Here is a 24892-nt window from a genome sequence, read left to right as displayed (position 1 = left end):
TTTCCTCTCTTTTTTTCTCTCTATTTACCATACATAATTAAGCATATTTATATTTTAAAGTCTGTGGCACTTGTCCAAATGCCAGTATAAGTCTTCCATTTGTACAAAGTTCAAGAAACAACAAGTTAGCAACTGCCAAATAAAGCTTTATGAAAAATGATAAGAAAATACACAGAATTTATAACACAAACATTGCTGTATGTACAGAACGGATACAGGAGTTAACAGTAATAAAAAAATCATCTTTGTTGTTTACTAGATCACACAGTAAAGCAGGCACTAGAAGGCCACCCTCAAAAGCTTAAGCTGAAGAACTTACTTGCTGGTCGCACAAACACCTTAAGTTTTAGGCAGGATCTCCTTCCATTATCTGGGATCGCAGAAGCTGTAAAATGAAGAAAAAGGAAAAATAAGCAGAAGAGTAAGATAGTGAAAATCCAAAATATCTTTCGTGATGAAAAATGTTTTTTTCTCTCCCCTTTATCTGAAGGACTGGACACACTTCAATCCCTGAACATAAGGACTTCAATGCACAAAGTAGCTTGATTATCCAAAACCATAAAATAACTGCAGTTTTATTCAAATTAATTTCTTTATCATTTTACACAGAGCACATGCTATTTTCAATGTTTCATTATCTCTTTTCACCTTTCCACACCTTTTTCTTGAATGCTTGTTTAATATGGTTTTTGCTATAATGCATGTGTCCACACTGAAAAAATACTTCAGAATATAGAATACTCAGAGAAAAGCTAACCTTGATATTTTAGGCCATAGAGCACTGTCTGCCAATATTTACACACTGGTACATTTCCTCAATATCTGCAATTCTGATTTTGCACATTGGCCCACAATACACAACCAAGCAATTTGACATGGGTGTGAAGATTTTCACTTGTGAAAGACCATTCACATTTTTTTTCTTGAAAACTCCTCAAGAGCCATTGCTAAAAAATATTACTTGAAGCACTGCCAAGTAGCTTTTTTTTCATTGAATTCAAAATCTATGTATTAGGGCAGAATGAGTTGCATTTTGCATTAAATAATCACTATTGGAAAAGGTGGTTGGGCTGACAAGATGCTAGTTTTCTCTGTTTACCCTTATTTCGTCCACTTTTATAAATTCTGTTCTTCTGTGTGACAAACAATTAAAATGATTTAGACATAGACATATGAACTCTTTGTCTTCATGTGAAGATCACACCTGAACAGCTCCTCAACTAATTTGAAATAAATTCCTTAAGTCTTCAATGATGTTCTTGCAGGGCAGTCATCAGATTTTTCCTAGAACTTGCCAAGAACTAGCAAATTCAGTACAAACACAAAAAAGGAGCAAAGTAAAGAATCTGATACAGCTCATGTTGTAATTCTGCATCTTGAAAGTTCTTGAAGAATTGTTCCTCTCTTGAAGTTAAAACACAAAAGCATGTAGGAGTGATGCTTTCCCTCACAATGCCAAGCAGTTAAGAGTTAATGGCTGCCTTTGACTATAGCATCTTACCAAGTTAGAAACTCCACTGAGTTTACAGTAATTTTTGTGTTATTTAGGGCACAATATTTGCACTCTGTGGCTACCTTCAGGAAACGGTGTCATTTCAGTGGTCCTCATGGAATATACTCAACTGGCTAATTATTTTCTTAAGACTAAACAGGCAGTTGTAGATATCTCAAAAGATAAGAATCCTATAGTCATTACTAAATTACTAGGATAAAGGTGAAAATCACATTTGCAACATAAGACAAAACTGAATCCCTACAGTAAATTTATCACTGACAGTTTTTTTCTGCCCAGAAATTATTTCAGAAGCGCATTAAGGCACACATTCATTTAAAGGCAAGTTTTTGCTTTGATGCATATATGCTCTTGCTTATGTCCATAAAATAAGTACGTTTTGCTCATTTAAACTGCTGTTTATCAGAATAGTCTGTCAGTCAGTGACTAACTAGAATACCACTGACTAGCTAGGATAGCTAGGAGCTAATAATATCCCGTATGGAAATAAAATCTATTCTTTCTGGAAAATCAGAAAATTAATGCTTTTGTACACTGATGTTCATATGTTCAAATAATATTTGCACACACATAGAAGCAAATAACAGCCAGTGATTTGACATGTTCATGAGAAAAAAAAATTAAAATCCATTCACTATTGAAATATTTTCCACCAGTCTTTACACTCTCTTATATCATGAAGAACTGTCCTATAAGGCAACTATAATAGTTCCACTTAAATCATCATTCCAGAAACTGGCACAATCTTAGTGAGAAATATGAAATAGTCCTTTTCTTCTTCAAATTATGTATTGTCAATATTTGCCGTAAACACAGAAAGATGCCTCTTTAATCAGGGTTTTACACCTTCAGAAGGCATAATAATGACTACCAAAAAAAATTAAGTATCATTTTTCAGCAATTCCATCTTCCTTAACAACCAAGACCAAGGTGATGAAGGGATACATTGCAACCTCTTTGGCCTTCCTGAGAAATTAAATGCTGTTTGCCAAGACGCATGACTGCAATCAATTTACTTTCTTCCTTTCTTTTCTTCCACCCTCCCTCCTCTTCCTTTCTCCCTTTCATCTTAAAAGAAAAAAAAAAAAAAAAAATTCACTAATGTTAGTTTTTGTTTTAAATGACCAGATGTTTAACCCATTGGAAAAAAAGAAGAAAGAGAAAAGGAGAAAGAGAACTGCTCCTTTTCAGCTGGAATCTGCAAAAGCTGCTTCTCGGGTAAACCATTGTTGCTGTTGCTACATTCCACTGAAATTAGCTACAGCATAAGAAAATATGTCATTCCTAGGTGATACAATGAGAAATTTCATTCTCCTTCCTGAACGAAATCAGTTTAGACCCTAAGGCTTTGCTACAAGGCTTTTATACTTGCCCATTTTAAAGCTATATTAGCTATAAAACACAGCCCAGTTCTGAGAGCAAGAAGTCTCTGATGCTGATGGAACCTGTCCCAAGTAACATTTTCCATTTCAAAAGTCAGAATTCCCAAGGAAGAAAAAAAAAAAAGGTAATTGAATCCTTGTTGCAAAACAAACAAACAAAAACCTTTGAAAAAAGCCCCTTATAAGGAACCAAATAGGTCATATGCACTTTTTTTTTCATTAATGATATTAGACTAGAAAAGATCTGACTGGTTCAGTTTGTGTCAGGAAGAATCACAATGGAAAACAGAAGAGGAACTCTGAATTTTTGCTAGTTCCTATATGTTATTACAATTTCTGTGATACTTCGTACCTCCCCTGCCCTACCTCACCTTTATCAGAAACTTCAAGAAAATCTCCTGGGCTTCTCTCTTAAAGAAAATGTTTTAGACCTCATGGTTACACAAAGACTTGAGGTGAGAAGAAAATGAACACTAAAATCCCTCTGAAATCACAAGATATATGAAAACATCTCAATGATTATAAAAATAACTGGTGTGGTTTCTTCATTATTTTTTTAAATAGGAAAATTCCACAACTGAGAAAAAATTTAAGTCATGAGCTCTCTATTGTTCAGATGAGAATTCCATCTACATTAGTTGAACTAGGGAAAAAAAACATACAATGAACTACTGTACACAGGACTAGGTCCAAGCTGGATCCAAAAACAGCCTATAAAGACAAATTAGATGGGAAAATTTCTCGTCTCTAAACCGCTTCTGGTTACCACTTTTATACCCTGTAAGGAAAGGAAAGAGAGTGATGAAAATTATTCTTTCCTCATCTACAGCCAAACCATAAATATTTCCGTATTTGCTAGCTATATTTAAATATATATAGAAAATTTTACAACTCCCTCATCTCACTTCTAAGTAGTTCTCGCCTAGAAAACACATGGTACATTACTAATATATTAGATATAAATAACAGGTTAGGTCCTTCCTCAGCCTGGTAACAATTAGCAGAATTATTCAATGACTACAAAAGACTGCAGATAGAGAACAAAAAAGTAACATATACAGAAAACAGTTATGCAGTTCAATTTACTATGATAAATCTCAAAAACTCATTAGAGGAGTCATCACTATATGGACCAATCAGCAAATACAACAAGCAAATTAAAAATAAATAAATAAATAAATATTTCAAAAGTAACTTAGTTATCAGAACCTGCTATTGATGTGACAAAAGCAGTAATTATTTCCTTTCCTAAGAGAGGCAACAGTTTGGCTGGCAAATACCTGAGGCTAAGTTTCTAACATAGAAGTAGGTTATCAGGCTGCCACATTTAAAGTGTCTCAACCATCTCATTTATTGATATTCACATGTACTCAGTCATTACCTCTGCTTGCCTCCTCACTCATTCTTAACTTTCTAATTACAGGACTGCACTTTTCCCTAAAATGCAAATCCAGATACAGAGAAAAAAAGGAATCACAAATGCAGTTCAAATCCTCCTTTAGCACTACAAAGACATTTAACATTCATGGCACAAGCCACTGTGGGCCTTATTAGAAAGCAAAACTGGTTCAGTTGGAAATAGCACTCCATTTATCTAAGGCACTCCAACAGCACCTTTGTTTAGAAGGGGGGACACTGGTAAACAGCATCCTTTCCCTATGCAGAAGAAAAACAACACCCTCTGCAGATGCTGTGCCTCTGCAGATACTCTGCAGATGGCAATTCTCTTACTATGTTGTATTTCAACTTCTATTACCAGTTTGCTTGAAGTATTCTCTGAAGGGATTAAAAAGCACTGTTCATGAAACACAGGAGACAAGGCAATGCTCTCATTGCATTTTTGAAAAATGTGATGAATGTCTTCTTCTGCTGTCAGCTAGGAAGTCCAGCACACAGGGTGTCCTTGTAAGCAAGAAGTGAGAAATCATGCCAAGATCTCACCTCAGTTCGTTGCAGACGTACTCTTAGCAATACCCTCTGTTACATAAACTCCGGCACTGATAAGTGCTTCCCAACCACAACCACTGAACAGATGTATTGTTTCAGACTGGGAAGTCAATAGAGGATCAATTCTGAACTTTCCAGCACAATAAATCAAGATGCCATGTGCATACAGCTTGAGTAAATACCTAACACTTACTGGCCAGTCAAAAGGGTTGCACATACAACTTCTGTAGAGGGTGTTTCTGGAGAAACACCACAAAGAAAGAATCTGCAGCAGCCCAGTACACAGGATGCTGGATGTTGTAGATCAGAAACCCACGTTTACGCAGTCCTTGCACTCTCTTAGACCTGTAATTTACAGACAATCTCTTCAGGAGAAAATATTTATAGCTGTGATTTGCCTCTAGCCCTTTCAGGCACAATAGCACTCCCATTAGTCAAATCCAATACCCAGGTAACCTTATACAACCTGCAAATCATAACTCCGCCAACCTGAAGTATTTTAACATCCAATATCCTGTGTCACCTACAGAGCTTTAGAAAGTTTTATTTTTAAGAAGAGTCATCTGCTTCTTTCTTTGAACAGAAATGAGTATGTGTGAAAGCATTAAAAATGCAGTTTTCCATTATGTTTGCCACAGGCAATATTTCTCAATTTGTGCAAGTCAGAAGAAAAAAATAGCCTATTAGTTGTTAGAAGAGCTCAGCCTTTCCCCAGTAGGTTTTCATGTGATTTACCATACAACACAAATGTATGCAAATTAGCCAGGTAAATGCAGAATTAGTTATTAATATTCTTCTCACAGTTTAGACTGAAAAAAAGTTTAAAATTTGCATAAATGGTACAACTGAAAAAGTCAGCTAGAATTAAATCAATCAATAAAACACTCCTCTGTGTGCATACATGAAGTAAGACCCATATCTAAGGACAATAAAGGATTTTTCAAAAATTATTTATCAAAAAGTAAGTTACTTGAAAGGATTTATAGATCATTTTTGTCTGTACACTTAAAAAAAATAGGTAAATACTGTTCTTACAGAAACCTTTCATCAATACTTGAGTTTAAATTAAAAGTCCTTGCATGCTTGCTCTTTCGTTCCAACCCATCAGCAAAAGCTTTGTTCTGGTAGCATACATATGACTCCGTTCTGAGAAAATTAAAATATTGAATGACTTATGACTCAGTCATTCTTCAGACCTAATAATTAAGCACAATTCCTCAATAAATTATGACTAAACTTATTGGTAGCTTTGTTCTCGCCAATTCTATCATCTCTGTGTTTAGTAATAACCAAGATGAGAACACAAAAAAAAAATTACTGAGCAACTTAAAGATGCAGAAATCTCAAGCCTGCAGAGAGGCAATCTAAACTGAAAAACCCCTTGGCCCTGGACTGCCAACAAGACTCATAAACTCAAATTTAAAAATTACTTAAAATGGAAACAAAATAAATAAATAAGTGAACAAACAAATAAGAGTACAAGTAAAAGTAGTGTGGTTACTAATATTTCCAATTGCATATTTTATACTCCACACTATTAATAGGACACCTAATACAAATGCATATTTTGCACTACTCTTGCATACTCAGCTACATCTGTATTTCATTTTTGCAATGATCTCTGTATGAGTATAGATAGATGTCCACACACATACACAGACTTATACTCTGCATTTCATTCAAAATATAAATGACAAAGTGCACAGCATGGGGGAAAAGACTTGATAAAAGCCATGTCCACAACAAACAGATTGTGAAATGCTACATTTATTTCCTAATGTCTTTTACATAATTTGCACTGGCATTGCAATGTGTAAACCCACTGGATTATTATGGCCTATCTCACAAGTGACTATATTTCTCAGACCTACTAAAAATAGCCTAGTAAATGGAAATGAGTTGCCAGACAAATGCTATTTTAGTGAGAGTTCTTGGAAGAAAGCAATACAATGTTACTGTTTCTGCACTTAATGCTGAATTAACTGTCCCACTGCAACTGCTTGGCCAGGAAGAATATAATTTTTCTTGCATTTTCTAATCCATTGCAGCTTATATATCTGGTTGAAGGCTGTAGAGACTGAAAATATGTTTCGTATCAAAATCATATAAAAAAATCCAGCCATGTGTGTTAGGAGACATAAACCATGGACTTCAAGTTTTATTAAGCCACTTGTTTAGTATTTCCTCTTAGCATGGTCTAGCCCTATGTCTCTCTCAGGAAGGTCCCTTTTCTCCTCTAGGGGGGAATTTAATGACAAGCCTTGTTTCTGGCCTGGCTGGTGTACTGGAGTCAGACTTTTTTAGTGAAGAATATCAAAGCAACCCAAAGCATCGTTCATCAGTGCTGGACGCCACCAGAGGTGCACAGCAGCTCAGGGCTCATATGAGGCAACACTTTGAATCTAGTCCAAAGGCTTTTTGTACTTATACCTTTATCATCTGTGCTCCCAAGTCACTGAGTCCAGTTGAGCTCAGCAAAACCTCAGTGCAGGGCAGCCTGTACCCTTTACACCTTCAAGAGTCTGACAGAAATTATGTTTCTGATGCTGGAAAATCCAACTCTGCCTGCACTGTTCTTCTGAACTGAGCCTTGAACCAGTAAGAAAACAAAGTTCAAAGTTCTTTGCAAAGAGTTTTGGTTTTTTTCATAAAAGCAAGAACCTTTACATTTAGAGTGAAGCTGTCATCTAACTGCAGCTTGAGCTCAACTGAATCAGTTTTGCTTCTGTGGTGTTTCTTCTCATTAAAAAACAAACAAAACTCTGCTGGAAATAAATGAAAAGCATATCTTACTTTGAATGGACTTTTAGTTGCATGTAAGTTCCGGTGAAATATAGGGAGATAGGAATGAAAAACAGACCATATAGTTGCTTCCACATGAAATATTTGCAGGCGTTTCTCTCATATAAAAAGGTTCCTCTTTCTTAAATGCAAACTGTATTATATAACTTAAAATAAGTGCTAATATTTCTGCACTAGCCCAATACAAATGATTGATGTAATATTTTGTATTGCAACAAACCAACACTTATTAACTAGAATGAAGTAAACCCCTCAGATCTCATTACTGATTTCAGTGGCATTAACAAAACCAAACACAGTTATTGTACTACATTAAGACTGTATTAGAGCAAATTGCTAATAAAACAAGTTAATACTATCAAATAAAGCACTTAGAGAAAAATATATCCTCTTATTTTCCATAAGCTCTTTTGTACTTTGATTTTCCCTTGGTATCACTAAAAATAAAATGGTTTTCTTCAAGCAGGCTATCCAGTTTGCTAATTTCCATCTCTAAGAACCAGACACAAGTAAATCCTTTGAAGAGACATTATAGTCTTGTTAGTAAAGTAAAGATCTTTTTGATCTTTAAAGCAACATGTTCACCCACATGGAATTTGTGGGTATTGTATCATGTTACTAAACTCATATACTTTAATGGACTTCATATTATCCATTACTAGCTTTACCACTGCTGACACTATAATTAAAGAGGAGGGAAGGATTCTATTCTAGTCCATCTTCATGGGCTTCCCACTATCTTAAAAATATTTAGAAAGTGTTCTATCTTTCCATGCTGTACTTGTAAATTCTGTCTGTTTACATAAACAAAAGAATTAATTTAATTTTACCTGTTATTTTTTTCTAGAGTTGTGAACACATACATAGACATGAATGTCTTTTGCTATCACTTATTCAAGGCAATTAAATTTGTTTATGTCTTGTGGAGGAGGGAGAAGATGTAAAGACACAAAAAGATCTTCAAGAAGTTTCAGGAGAAATTTAGGGGAAAGGCACAAAATGGGGGTTGTGGAGGGGTTTAAAATTTAAATCAAAGTAAGTGAGAATAATGCAATTTTGAATGTTTGAGTGCACATGCAGGCACTAGAGTTTGCAAACATACTGTTTACAGATAATACCTTTGCTCAAAAGATTTCAGAAGGTTTATCTCTTGGAAAAGTTCTAATATCACCTTGGCAGCACCTTTTACACAGATAAACCCAAAATTTTGCAGGATGGAAACCAGGTGAATTAGGAAAGCTAAAGTTTGGAAAACACATGCTTGTTGATTGTTATTGAAGCTCTTTTTATGGCACATCAGGAGTCTCAGGGCAGAGACCTTTTATTTCATTATACCTACTACAGTCCTAGGCCAGATTGAGTACAGACACAACAGATGCCAGCACTGTATTAATAACAGTATACTTTTATCATGTGAATTCTCAGTTTTTGTTCAAGTCCTGCAGAGGGGATGGCTACTGAATCGTTCTATCATACAAGCCAGAAATTTATATCCAGTCCTTAGAATGGATATAACCCTTCAATTTGTGAACCTTTACCATGAAAAATTCAGGAACACATCAAGCTGAAGTTTTCTCTTCAGTCAAAATTTGTCCAGTGTATGAGGTAACAGCATTTTTATTTAAACTTCCACATCTTTGCTTCTGTCTTTCACTCATCTAGCCTGTGTTCAATACCACAGGTCTTACTCATGTTTTGAAATCCATATTTTAAAAAGCCAAACTATGTGAGAATAACCATAGGCTCATCAAGGAGAACTTGTTAGGAATTTGACATGTCTCATCTATGCCAGAAAAGGACTGTAGCCTGTTGTAACTGTGACTGTGGGAAAGTCTAAGACACTCATGGGAGAGCTAACCTTTCATTTTATTCTGCCACAAATTATTTCCTTCTGAGCCTATTTTTTTAAAGGAATAATGTATACCACAGGATGTTTAGCCTTATTCCCAGTGATCATTCCCAGATGAACTCAAAATTAGACATATATGTGTACACTTTTCCATAACTGGGACTTAAAAGCCCCGGTGGTTTGGAAAAGATTTTAAAAGCAATGAATGCTGCATCAGACTTGAAACAAACGGGTACCTCTGAGTTTTTCTCCTCCTGAATGCTCTAACAACTGTTCTCAGAAGTGAGGAGGGAACTCTACCTCTCTACCAGAAAAGACTGTTTTTCACACTAATGACCTGACTAAGCAGATTGGGAAATTCTTATCTCTATTTTCTATCTGTTACTTCCTGATCTAAGCAAACACTACTGCACAGGAAGCTTATTTCTCTACTTTTTACATGTTAATCATTTAAGGAACGGTTACAATCATGCTTTGAGCAGTTTCTAATGGTGTTTTTCATATGTTAGACCATACCTATGGAAAACAATATAGGACAACACAAAACAACTTACTGGAAAACCTTGCTGACATTTACTAACTTCAAAAGAGATGGATAAGAATTCCACCAAATTAATTTCTATCACCCACACAAGTGTCCACCATTGTTCAATTTAAGTGCTTCTAATGTAATGTGTGTGGCGTCTTCACTCCTTACAGTGCAGAAAACTCAAGCCTCACACTATTAAAGTGGCCCTACCAGTCCTTATCCCACTTTCTGTGATCATGAAGATCACAGATCACATGTGTCTCAGCTCCAGGATAATCTACATCAACAAACATTTGCACTGGATATAGTTCTGGTAGCTTGGAAAAGTTTCATGACAGTGTGCACCAGGTGTTTTTTTCCTCTCACATTTAAAAGAAGGTTCCATGCCCTGAAATTCTTCAAAGAAATCTCGATACTCTACCATTTACCTTAGTTAGGAAAAGAGTAATTGAAATTCATGGATTTTCTCCCTGAGTTGCTGCAGCAAAACTTTCAGAACTCAGAAACTGACAACCAAACAAACAAACAAAAAAATCCATATCTGAGATCACATCTCTCACTTTGGGGTGTGGGGAAGCATCATATCTGCAAACACGTGTGTACCATCTGATCTGGAGTCTTCAGCAGCAAGGGTAGCAGATGCCTTCATACGTATCTACGCATTATACAATATGGTACTGTTGGCTTGAAGGCCAAACACACCCCTGAGTATGCCTACACAGATGCTGCAGTACCAGCTAGGCATGCCTGTCCCACTCTGACAGCTGCCTCAGACACCAGGCATCCTGGAGCACAGAGAGGTGTGGAGCCCAGCACATTCCAGCACCACATCCATCCAGGACAATTGTAAACCTGGGGACCTCAAGCCTTCTTCCAGAGACTGCATACTCAGAACCAACGGCACAGAATGATTGCTCTTGTTTTGTGTTCCTAGATAATTTTTAAGATGTCTATAAATTTTTAGTTCACTTCTTAGGGGTCATTGAATAACTTGTCCTTTAGCCACCTAAAAGTGCTTGTGGTATGTTCCTGCATTGTTCTCTTCTGCCCTTGTGAAATACCCTGCAGAGACAGGAATATTTTCTTCTTGGATGAAAATGGAATTTCTTTTTCCTGAAAGCCCAAGAGGTGTGTAATCAAAGCTGGCACTGGAGCGTCCTAATTATGAAACCCAGCAAGGAACTTTCACACACATTTTGTGGACTTCATATTTCTTCTTCACAGAATATTCTTGCTGAGAAAGAAGAGATCATGAGAAAAATTCAGGAAACAGAACCCAGACTGGCAGTAAATAATTTTTCACTTCTGCTTTAGAACCATGATAAATTAAGAAAAATTATTTCTGTATTTGTAACATGTTTTCTTGAGAAAACATCTCGAACTTCTCAAATGCAGAACTGACTGATGGGGTGGGGGACAATGAACAGCAAAGGGAGGAGGGATTATGGTTTTGTTTTGTTTTATTTAAAAAAATGCATCTTCGTAAAACCATGGAATGCTTTAGGTTGGAAGGGCCCTTTAAAGATAATCTGGTTCCACTCTCACCACCAACCCTCCATGGGCATGAGTATCTTTCACCAGACCAGGCTGCTCAAAGCCCCCTTAACCTGGCCTGGATCACCTCCAGCAATGGGGCATCCACAACTTCTCTGGCCAGCTTTCCTCAGTGCCTTGCCACTTTCTCTGAGTAAAGAGTTTTCTCCTAATAGCTAATCTAAACTTACTCTTTATAATTTAAAACAGTTCCCCCTTGTGCTATCACTATATGCACTTGTAAAAATTCCTTCTCACCTTTGCTACAGGCCCTCATTAAGCACTGGAAAGCTGCTGTAAGGGCTTCCTAGAGCCTTCTCCAGGCTGAACAACCCCATCTCTCTCTCAATGTGGGGTGCTCCAGTCCCCCTGATCATCTTTGTGGAATTACTCCAACAGTACACACATGGGATCTTACTAGCACGGAGGAGGAGAATCACTTTCCTAAACCTGCTGGCCGTGCCTCCTGTGGTGAACCTAAAAAACAATAGGTTTTCTGGGCTGCAAGCATATATTGCTGGGTCATATTGAACTTCTCATCAACCAACACACCCAAGTCCTTCTACTCAGGGATGCTCTCCAATCCATGCCTGTATTTGTGCATGAAATTGTCCTGAGGCAGGTACAGGACCTTGCACTTGGCCTTGTTGAACCCCAAGATGTTGGCACAGGCCCACTTCAGCCCTGTTGAGGTCCCTCTGAATGGCATCCCTTCCCTCAAGAGCATCAACTGCAGCTGTCATCCGCAAATTTGCTGGCACTATCCATGTCACTGGCAAATGTGTTAAACAGCCACAGTCCCAACACTGAGCCCCAAGGAATGCTGCTTGCCCCTGGTCTCCACCTGGACATCAGAACCCTTGAAAGAGAGCTAGAGAAAAATAGCAGGTCTGAAGTGCTATCAGTGCTAGCTGCTTTCTGCTGAGCTGAAGTGACCATTTTCAGATCCTTTCAATCTGTGGTGAAAAGATCATTACCATGCTAGTCCCAGGAAGTCAGTCCTCCTGCAAGTAAGCTCTTTTGTTATGAATATGGAACAGATGGAACCAAATCTATCTGCTCCATAGGAACAAAAACACTTACAACCTAGCTCTCTCTATTAAAGACTCTACTTAGCTCCTTTATAGCACTGGCTTTCTGTGCACTGCTGTGAGGTTTTGACTTTATAGAAAAAGGCGCTTCATAAAAGCAATAGTTCTTAGTCCTAAACCAAAAGCAGCCTAAGAACAGTAGAAGACGAATGCTGTGTTTAACCCGCATGGCTCCTTGGAGATATGCAAATATTCAATTACTATTTTTTTAAAGCTACAAAAAGGATTTTTTTCTGAGGAGGAAAGCCAGCCAAACATTGCAAAGATTGTGCACCAGTGGCAGTGAAGTACATAGACAGTAATAAGCTACTTACTGTAATAAAGACTGAATCTATCTATGTTATTGCAAGAAATAACATGGACTCTTTTTGTAGGTATGTAACTGTGGATCAAGATGACAGTTCTGCAAAGAAATCTGTATCAGTCTTTGAAAAAATGATCTTTTTTGACAGGAGACAAAACCCCCAGAAATTAGGTCCCTGTGAATACAAGAAAATATTTAATGCATCAATTTATCTCCAAATATTGCAATAGGACCTATTTCCTAAGACTTTAACAGAAACTGTATCAATATTACAATTAACTCTGCAAACTGAAAATATGCACAAAACAGTAGCTGAAACTGATAGATTTACTTACTGACTCTGCTCATTAAGCAAGTACATGTAGAGGATCTGTCACTTCTCTTACCACCAGAAAAATAACACAAGCTTATTCCTAGCCTCACATACACTTAGATATTGTTTACATCAAATTCTTATAGAAACAGAACAAAATTCAGAGGCCTCCTTTACTCACAGGTTAATATGCTGATACATTGAATATTTGTCTGCTTTTCAGAATAATTGAAATAAGGATTTCTGTGTCAGAATGCTTTGATTCTGACTAAATCAAGTCTTCAGGCATATCTCCCCCCCACCAGCAAAGGCACAGCTTGCCTGAAGTCATAACCTTTGTTGGCAGAAGGGAGCTGGCCTTGAAACAGATCATGAAGCAGATGTTTTATGCCAAATCATAGTCTAGGGATACACAGGCTACTGCAAATAAAACTCTTCTCCTGTCTGTTCAGTCATTTCAATTCCCTGCAGCGTGAAATATTAAGTTGCCAACAAGCGTCCAGTGCACTACATAGCACAGCAGGGAGAGCAAGTGCCACAGATGCACCAAGGGCTGGAAAACTCCTTCATTAGCTCTGCTTTTCAGGCCAAGCCTGAGCAGTGACACATAGGCCATCCAAAGGTGATGGCACTTGTAAAGAGAACTTTCAGGTCCAATTATCAAAATTATGTGCACTTGCTTGGGGGAGAAGGAGTTTCATATGGCTGGGCCACAGGTCATGGTCATTAATGGCTCACAAAAAATGTGGGAGTTTTGAATTACTTTTCTCAAAACTTTTTGCACCTAAGACACGTGAGCTGACAATATACCCCATCCACAGGCTCACAAAAAAAAAAAAATCCCATCAGCTTGATGTCAATCCAGGGTTCTTCTGAACAATTTGTGACAGGAGACCTACAGGAAATCCTGTTGTTAAATCAGTGGGGTACCTCCAAACCAGGAGAGGGTATCAGCCTTGTCACCACTACCTCTGTGGGGATGGCCCTTGAGCAAAAGACCAAGAACAGGGCAGTATTCCAGCTCCCACTATTATTGGTCACTTCATTTAAATGCTTCCATCTGATTAAGGTATTACCTATCTAGAGACCCTTACTCTTGAAAGATAAATATTTAAAATCTAGTTTTGAGACTTTTTTTGTCCTTAAAAGAAACCTTGTGCTTTCAAGTCCATCCACATCAACACTATAATGACTCATGTTTTCTAAGGTAAGAGAAGCATTTTGAGTTGAAATGAAGGAACAGCTAAGAGTACAAGACAGTCTTAGTCCTTGAATATGGCAGATCAGAAATGGGGGTCAAGTTGATGATAATACTGTATTTGCACTTACAACACACAACACAAAAATCTGATAAAAATACAATCATACCATTCAAAAGAACCTACTGACATGCTTTCAGGATGTTTACAATCCACAATAGACATCACATTTTCAGAAGAACTCTGTGTTTCATGTGCAAAGCATTTTAGAAATCAGGCCAACTATTTAGATACCTAAGTGACAGCTAAGTACTCCTAAAATTATGACTCAAATTGGCAATGCTAAACACTTCTGACATGTGGCCTGTAGTGAGTACTATTTATTTTACCTACTTTGGACTGGGATCAAGGAAAAATAGAGTAGAGGACACATATGTGCAATTTATAATAATAATTTTAAAAAGTTACAGAAACTGCATTTACCATGGCATTAAATGGTAGGTTTTGTTGGTATGGGATTTTTTTTGTTTGTTTTGCCTTGGTTAATTTTGTTGATGTTGCTTTCTTTCAATTGTGTGTTTAGGTATGTTTCTGATCAGTGTCCTAAAGCCTAGACAGAGTCCATTAAAATATAGATGCACCAAACCCACAGTTGTTAGAATTTTTTTTAAGAAGTCCAGTTAAAGTGATTTTTTTTTTCATCCATATACTTTCATTTCAAATCCGATATAAAACTATCAGGAATTTATGCCTGAAGTTCAAAAAGCTGTTTCTTCATGAAAGGGCACAGAAAAAAAATCACCACGTTTTAGTCTTTTGTCCCTCCTTCCCTCACAGGAAGTTATCATTTCAGAGTCTGATTTATTTGGCCTAAAATACATTTGATTAAGAGCTAAGGCAATTTCATGGGACTTTCTGTTGCTGTTTCATTTGTATGTCTTTCATTGCTGGCTGTTTTTTGGTTGGTTTTGTTGTTTGGTTTTTTCTTTTAAGAATGTGCATGTGCTTATAATTTCACCTCATATTTATAAGAGTGGAGTGCAAATATTCATGTATATATTAGTATACATATGATATTAGAATATGATATGCTGTTCATAAGCACTTTGAGGAACAGCATACATCCTTGTGAAAATCCAGCTGTATTCACACAAGTCCTAAGAATGTAACTTTAACTTACATTTCTAAAGCATGTTTCTCATTCTCCTAGTCGACACAGTTCCAAAAAATTTCTCTTCCTTTTCTTCTCACAACTTTAATGAGGCAGCAGGTTTCCCAAAAGATTAATTTTTGGATTAAGATTATATTTCATTGAAAATATTCTATAGTATAAAATGAAAAAGTCCTAAGCAGAAATATCTCTTCTCAGCTAGATTAGCACATTAAGAAATATCCTCCCGAGGCAGTCTTTTATAAAGGGTTTTCCCCAAGCTAACCCTTAACATACATCTTTACAAATTAATCCATAATTCGCTTAGAAGCAATGCTATTGTCTCTGGTAAGAACAAGCAGCTGGCATTTTCAAGCAGGAACGGGCTCATGGTCTGGGACCTTGAAATCACAGCAGACACTGGCCATGCCAGGTAACTGCAAAGCCACTGGAGAATTCACTTTGTCCTTTAATTAAGAACGCAGAAATAGCATGGCATGACAGGTAGTTGGGAAAACTTCAGGGAAAATGAACATTTTATATTTTGCATCCCAAAGATTTGGGTGGCAAACTTTTCTAGAAGTTTATGTATTTCCTTAAGGAAGCTGGATCATGCTTTGCAGAGAATGATTACTTCTGCCATTTTCTTCAACAGGACAGATTTTAGAGGGAATGTTTCTCTCTAAGGCACATTGATTATCACATTTGTTCCCAAGAACGTAAAAGGAACTAAGCACAGAGAAGAATTAAGTTGAAGGAAAGATAGACACATTTCTACCCCAAGAAGTGTCACAAACAGTTTCCTACCTAAACTAGGGCTAAATGTACCTTTAATCTCATTTTCATTTTGTGAAAATGTGTAGTGATTATGGTTATGCCACATCAAGGACTAGAAACAATCACTGGTCAGATCAGCCCATAGAGGAAAATGATAATCTATAATAATCTTCACTGGCACTTAATATTACAAATATCTTGCTCTTCTTAAAACATCTTAGTTTGTGAAAATTAGTATTTTTATAATCATAACAGTTAAAACCTTTAGCACATAAAAATTATTTTTGCCACAGATCTAACCAATATCTACCAGAGAAGTTGTGGAGTCTCCTACATAAGAGATATTCAAGAACCAACTGGACTCCAACCTCCGCCAAGTGCTCTGGGATGTACAGGAGAGAGGCTGGACCACACAGAGCACTGTAGTCTCTTACAACCTTACCCCTTCTGTGATTCTGTGGTTCTATAATACGAGACTCATTCATATTATTATTTTATAAATATACGTGTGTATATATACACATATGCATGTATATCCATACACATATACATGCTAAATTCATGGTAAATATAGGAAAAAAAGTCAGGCAGTTGAGAAGAAAACATGTTACAAATATTTCAACTTTTTGGAAGAACAGTATCTCTAAGGCAACACTCATCCTTAGGAAAAAAAAATCTAGTAATAGATTTTATGCTTATATTAAGCCAGGAAGATAATCAAGTGTTCAGACCTACTGTATTCATCAGGTGCCCCATATTTTGGGAAAAGAGAGGATGCATTAATGTCATGATACAAGATTTCCAAACCTCCACAGATCAGAATCATCGTTGCAGAAATCTCTTTATGTTTGAAGTTGAACAGAAGCCTTCCCTATTACATGTGAGTATTAGCCATAGGAAGTTTCTCGGGGGAATAACACTACCTCTACCGATTTTATTATGCCCTTTTCTTGTGAAATATTTTACTGAAAATAATTGGAACCTAATGATGCTTCAGAGGAGTCTCTACATGAAAGAAAGAAATAATAGGACGAAATGTTACTTTTGAGACTGTACTTTCTTTTCACCAGATCCTTAGACATCCAATGGGAGCTGTCAGAGCTACCAACCAATTAATTTTCTAATCTCTTTGTAATGAGTTTTTTCTTCCTTCAACCCTTGTTTGTCTCTGTTGTAGCAAACAGAAGATTTTTCACTTATATTTTGATTTTCTCAATTTTACACCATGCTAAAATACAAAAGTGGAAGCAAAAATGGAGATACCATAACAGATCTCTCTCTTTTAATACTTTGGAACATGATAACCTCAAAAAGCAGTGTGCTAGGCAATTGATTTTGTCTGTCTGAAACATGTGAAATCTGAAGGTCATATTGGCAGTCTGTCCTGCATTGCTGTTAAACCCTGCAATATTAATTTTGACCTCTTTCTTATCATTCTAGTAATTTCTTCATACCCTGTGCCAAGATCATGGGCTGCTCCTACAGTGCTCCGCAGAACTACTTGTGGAATATGAAGAGGTTACCTGTGCTACTTTTTTCTGGATTTCCATACAGGACTCATGAAGCCATCTCAAGGGAAAAAGGTAAAGAAAAAAACATGAAGACAAAATGAACGAAAATATGCTAAAAGCACACTTCTCACTTCTCCAATTGGAAATTTGGACTTTCCAAACAATTAAGAAATGTGGGTCTGGTTTGTTTTTTAACCTCATTTTGCTTTGTTGATTAACCTGCTTCTGTTCTTAAAATGAATTACACCATTTTGTGTCTCCACTGTATAATTTTATCAAGGAGGTGACAAATCATGCTGGCAGTGATGGTCCACGTTGAAGTGGAATGCATTGTAAAATGCAATTTTCCTCAAAGGAATAGCCAAAACCGTTAATCTTTATCTAAATGCCCATAATAACTGTTTTGTTCTCTGTGACAGCCAGGAGAAAAAAAATGTCTTCCAAAAATCATTCTGGCAGCCAAGCTGCTTGTTAATAAAACCTGGAAAAACATTTGTGATTAATATAAATTACTAATTCCTCCTTTAAAGCCTAAACGTGATAGTGATTAATTTACACAGTTTTGCTTGAACTGCCACTGAGTATGTCAAGTGGGACTGCAAACAAAAAAAATGTTGTTGCACTGGCATATATTTCTAAACAAAGCTCACACAGGTGCAATCTCTAAAGATAAGGGTAACTTCCAGCCACACTGGTTGATTGTTCTGCTTGGAACTGGGGGAAAGAGCCAGCAGTGAAACCTACCCAACACTCCCCTATTATAAGCTGGAAGTGGCACGTTTTGTATGGGCATGGAAGTCTGTTAAAAGAGGGAGTTGTTTTTGCTACCTGGTTGGCAGCACCTTTCAGTGGTGCAATGAGAGACTGCTCTACTACTCCTAATTTAATTTTGAGACTCATCACTGCAAAAAAGTGCATAAGCTGGAACATGGATACTTTGCAGAACACCTCCAAACAGTTGTCAAGGAGATGCTTTCTTCCTCAGAGGAAGCCTTGCACACATTGTTAAAGTGAGAACCATGTAAAAGATGTTTCAAACTGCCACTTATGAAAAATAAATAATATCCCTATTTTAAGGCTTCAGGCAACTGGTTCGATAATAGCTGTCTTTGTCTTGTGATAAATGTGTTTAAAATGTATTCTTACACAGTTATTAATTTGAAACTCCAGTGGCATTATACTTTACCTGCTTATATTGAACGGCGAATAAAGTAACTTTAAAAGTCTTGTGAAATACAAGAAAATTTAATAAAAGAGATTGTTAAACAGAAACCTACCTATATCAATTGCTCATGCATGAACTACACAACACTGTTATGGTCATCATCCTCACTGGAACATTCCTTTATTTCTGAAAAAAAACAAATGCTTTGCTTCTAAACATCTCTTTGAGAAAGGTATTTTGTACCTCACTGATGTGCCTGTGGAGTTCTGACTATGCCATTCCTCTCTTCTATTTTTTGATGTTGTTTACAGATAGTCCCTAAGGAAGTCAGATTCCAGCTCAACAAAGCACCAATGGAAACTGTATGAATAACTTCATGCCCGTGGGGAAAAAACAAATTCATGACTTATCTGTGCATCACTAGCCAGAAGCAAAGAGGTGTTGTTACAAAGCCCTCTTCAAGAGGACAGGCTGCATTCTTTTACAGTCCTGGAGATCCTGAAGAAATGCACTACATTTAAGGGAGACAGCAAGTCCTGCTGCAGCTGCTGTTACAGCTCCTGGCTTCAGTCTCAACATGGGGCCCTATGCTGTAGGATAACAGTGCCTTCAATGCCTCACACCTGAACATCTTCTGCAAAATCTCAAAATATTAGAGAGAAGTAGTCCACATGAAATTAGAGGTATTGAGATAAAGGAAGATGACCCAGTATTACCAAAAGCAGATGTGTTTAAAAAATCTACTTAAAAAGATACCGATGATCATATCTTCACAATAGCCTCACCTACAACTCTTAAGGCACAATTTGTTCTGGTTTATTTTTGCCTGAACACATTTTAAATACCACTTTGACTGAATTGTCAGGGCTCTTCAAATTGATTAATGTATCTCCATTCTGATTCAAATAATTAAGATCATTTCACCCCCAGAAGATCAGCAACAGCAATATTATTTCCCATAACCATCAAAAGGAGCCTGGTTACAACTCTGCATAGAGGTATAGTACACGTGAGATTTTGATATACCTTCAAGCCATTCTTAATTCCCTAAAGTAGTGCTGGATCTGGCTGGCTTGATAGTTTACATGTTAAATATCCACGATGTAAGGAAGGCCAGGGAGATTTTAGAGACAGTAAAAATCTCATTTGGTCAATAATGTGGATGACCTACTGTTTTTCTGAGGGAAAGTGAAAACATTTGAAATGCTGAAAAGATTTTTATGTAGTTTTTCCAAATAAAGCATTTCTATGTATTTCTGAATAATCTTGTGAAAAAAATCTTATTCTACATGATTTTACTGACTTGCCAAGAATCTTGGAGATAGAAGTATTAACTGTAGGTGTCAGTTTGAGCCCAGAGTCCTGGCCACCCTGTCTGAAGAGTACACATTACCTGGAAATAAGGAAGTTACTGAGAATTCTGTAATGTTTTCCTTTTTCAGAGCCTCCTCTATTATCTGAGGGTTAGGTAGATTAGAAACAAATTTTCCTTTTTTTTTTTTTAATTCAAGTATTTAAAAAATATGGAGTTGAATGTTGAATATTAATTTATGAAACAAGACCATCAGCCAATTACTCAGCATGTGGAAGTATTTTTGCATTGAGCGAGTTTAGTTTTGGTCTAGTGGTTGCAGGCATGCGTATATAATCAAGTTTGTATCATGACACATACAGTATCACCCAAGAAAGTGCTGCCTTTGTGATTTAGTCTGGGGAACAGAGAGGCTTAACATGCTGATGACATGGAGGCAATGAAGTACAACACTGTTATTCCAAATGTCATGCTATGCTGTTTTCATTTCTGTTGGCATCTGCTCCATGTTACGAAATGCATACTTCCAATACAACAGGTCATTAAACAGGTTTCAGTTTGCTCAGAAATCAAATTAGAACACTGTTACAGAGTTACAAGTCCTCAGATAATTATTAATATTACTCTCCGCTTCTGTGCATCCTTTCATCCACAGAATCCACGTGCTTCAGCTTATTAATCTCGTAACATTCCAGTGAAGTATCACTGCAATGAGTCTCATCCACCAAGTAAGTGCAGCAACCTCAGAGATGTTAAGTTGTAGCTGTTGAACATCAAAACTGATTTAAAGTAAGGAATGATGAATGGTCCATGAGGATTCGAAGAGCTGTGAGCAATTCATTCAATTGTACTTCCAGCAGAACACTAAAATTTAAACACTTACTTTTAAGAAAATTGCAATGGGATTTTTACAAGAATCACAAATGTAAAAAAGTACAATCACCAGTAGGGAACATTTAGTCACCATTTGTCTTAAGGCAGGTTCCTCACATACAGATTCATCAAGTTCCTAATGCTCCCTAAAAATCTTTTACCTAAGGTCTAACCAATTTATCTTTTTAATGCTTGTGATTGGATTATCAGGTAACATTCAATATAGCCTTTATTTTTCTACAAAATGAACTGGCCTTTGTCAAGCAGCTTAGATGAGAAAGGAAAAAGGCCGACAGAAGAAAACCCTGTTGTTCACTTTTCTGTGGTCACTCCTTCACCCTTTCTAATGACCTAAACCAGTACTTCAGTATAAAGTAACACATCACTGATGCTCACAGGAGGATGAACACCTTATAAAATATGCTGTAGATCATGTTCAGATGCAAGGGAGTATAACCTCCACTCTTGTATTTTTCTGTTGCTGTGAGGACTTTAATGGCACTTCAGTTTTTGAAGCATGTGAATCCAAACCTTCTTTTTTAAACTTGCTTTCTCAAAGATACTCATTCTCTTTGAAAAACTCAGGCAATAGAGACCAGTGCTTCCATAGGTTCTCTCTTTGTTTTCTGATATGGATTTCTCCCAAGTCCCAAATTATTCAACAGCTTTTAATGTTCCCTTTGAGGATTCTAAGAACACAACCAACGTCAAAATCTATTAGACACTGGTGATTATTCCAGCTTTCTTTTAAGCAGGACTAGTACTTAATCTTTTTCTGATGCTTTCTAACAGAAACCAGTCCTTTAATCTACACACTAGGCTAAGCATGAATCCCCTTTAAAGGTCACCTTCCTTGTCTGTCTAATGTTATCACAAAAAATATTTTTTAAAGTACACATTTATCAAACCCTTTCAATTGCTTTGATTTCATTCAGAACATCTCAAGTGATTCTAGCAAAACAGCTATCAAAGCAGGAGTTGTAGTAGAGTGTCATGTCTGATCCCACTGCTGTCAAAGCAGAATCAGTGTTTATGTTGATTGGGTCTAGATTGAAAGGTTAATGGGGAACCTGGCAATAAACAATGTTTATCTAAAAGGGAAGTGGAATTAACATGCTAAAAATGTTTGTGATTCCCTCAGCATCCCTTATAATGTGCTTTAGTTAACCTTCATTTTTCAGTTTTTGGTGCAAACCAGGATATCCAAAGAGAGAGTTTCAAAAGTGATCTTCATGTTTTCAAAAGACAATGAGGAAATATAACCACCAGCAATCTCTACATTAACTAACACCTGTTGAAGTGAAGACAGGCTGCATTTTTTCACTTGCTGAAAGACAAATCCCAATTTCACTTTCAAAGCAAATGATATGCTATTTAGATAAACCATTTGACAACTAGAAACAATTTTAATAGAAGTTTAGCCTATGAGTAAATAAAGTGTCTTCACTGACCCCAGTATAAGTATGGTATGACAAGATTTATCATCAATCTGCCTTACTTATTCCTCTAAAGCACACACAGTCTCTAAAACTAAACTTTTTCCCAAGGCAAATCTTTGATTTTGAGTCCCAGTATTTACAGATTCAAGACAGAAAAATGTCCAAACTAGGCCTTTTAGAGCATGTAAGTCATTGATATGAGCAGACAAAACCAGCCAAAGAACCAAACAGCCAAAATCTTTTCTGAAAGATTTTTTTGTACAACTACTCAGTGAAAAGATGACTACTTATTAAGAAACCATATATTCTAAGTGCCGGATTATTTAAATTAAAAACAAAAACAAAAAAATAAATAAAAGAGGAAAAAAAAAAAGAAAAAGAAAAAGAGGAAAAAACCTAATTTCTAGAGTAATACCAGTTAAATATTACTAAGCTATCTAAGCTATTAAGCTATTCCAGCTGGGATATGACAACAAAAGCACTGACTGACTTCCTCTAAAAAAGTAAGTATTCTAAGTAATCTAACCAAATTGTTAGCCAAACTGCCTAGAGTAACCTTTGATTGATTCTCACACTCTTTAGGTTGCACATGAAAAGTCCTACTATTTTCTTTAAATTGTCTCCTTTTCCAGCAGGAATTTCCTCTGTTAAGTCAGACTTAAAATCTGAAGTGTACATATGCCCTCTGACAACACTTCCTACCAACAGGCCTACAGTCAGCAGCATAAACTGCTGTGCTGACGACACCAACAGTTCTGATAAAGCAAGATTTCCAGGTTTATAGAAGGATGATTAAAAGAATGAGAAGTGTAGTTTTTTGGGGGTATTCACATTTACATTTTCTGATACGACAAAATTACAGTTCACAGTCTTTCTGTTCTTGCTCCCACTACATCAAACTAAACCTCTAGCAAACATGGAGATCCCTAAATCAAATAACCATCTTACAGCAAGTCGTGCCTGTTCATGCAAAACATTGATATCCACTAATATTAAGCTGCTGCTCAAGCAGGAGCAATGAGATCTACACAGCTGTTTAATATCATTCTTTTTTGAGCACATGAAAAATATCTGTTATAGCAACTGTTAGAATCAATTACACTGAAGATTTCTCAGTAGTTTTCTCCTACATAGTATCACAAGGCTATTCAACCTTGCCTCTGCAAAGTCACGTTTCTTAATTTTTGCTATACTGAACCTAAAAAAAAAAAATAGCCAAGCTAGCAATCTGGAAGCTTCCAGGGTCTTAGTCATATTGTCAGGTCTGCATTAATTTCCATGAAAAGTGAACACTGCACTTCCTAGGCTAACTGCTGATTTATAGAGGGATATGTACAGTACTTCCTTCTGAGTTAAGACTTTTTAATTATGCCAGTAATTCTTCATTAAAAAACAAAATTTCATAAAGGACCAGCAGCAGCAGCAAGCACTGGTAGTTTCAAGTACTGTCCTATCCCCAGCAATTCAGTGGCTAAGACACTTGGAAAGAGCATTTCACTACAGGTTCTACCACAAACATTTCAGGTGGAAAGCAGTGAACAGGCACAGGGCAAGTCAATGATAACAACATGAATCCTGCTTACATATTGAGATAAAAAGACAGTAACCCTACCAAAAATCAACCTGATCATAACACGTGGAATTTCACATGACTGAAAAATTGATAGAGAATTGTAGCAGAGACTAAAGAAAAATAATAGTACAACTCAACTCTTAACCACTCACAAAACATGGTAGAAGGAGGTAAAGAGAATAAGTTTACCTTAACTGCCATCAGGGATTGCTACTGGCTGAACAAGAGCTCAGCTAGAGACCTTATTAATACAACAAGCTAACTACCTAATTAATAGGCACAAGTAAGAGTGTAGGTATTAAGACACTTTTACTGTTTTTTCCTTAAAATTCTTAGAATCAGAGGAGCCTCCAGATGTGTGCAGAATGATTGTCCAGCTACCTGGCAGCTATTAGAGAAAAATGACAGCAGGATTCAAACAATTCTACAGTCTTTGAAATGTGGTAAGAACAAGTTCCAGGAACAGAGGTAGAACCAGCTTACAGAAGACACAGTTTTTGTATTAGAAATAATGCAAATCACATGTTTTCCTATAGAAGCAAAAGCTAAAGACTGTCAGGATGGAATATCATTTGAATAAAAAAACTCTCAGAATCAGAAATTTCAGGAAAAGAAGGAATTAGCCAGGGA

At 36.7% G+C, this 24892-nt stretch overlaps 1 protein-coding gene across 4 annotated transcripts in view; it reads right to left on the bottom strand.

Moving 5' to 3' along the window:
• Nucleotides 1-24892, bottom strand: part of EFNA5 (ephrin A5) — a 203834-nt gene that overhangs the window by 5704 nt on the left and 173238 nt on the right. For all 4 annotated transcript variants that reach the window (XM_083883267.1, XM_083883266.1, XM_083883268.1 and 1 more), the window contains one exon: nt 320-385. In XM_083883267.1, the coding sequence (XP_083739393.1) occupies nt 320-385 (66 nt within the window). The remainder of the gene's footprint in view (nt 1-319; nt 386-24892) is intronic.

This window comes from Zosterops lateralis (assembly GCF_965231275.1).
Source record: "Zosterops lateralis genome assembly, chromosome: Z".
Taxonomy (NCBI): domain Eukaryota; kingdom Metazoa; phylum Chordata; class Aves; order Passeriformes; family Zosteropidae; genus Zosterops; species Zosterops lateralis.
Note: the sequence above shows the minus strand (reverse complement) of the source record. Positions and strands in the feature narration are given on the sequence as shown.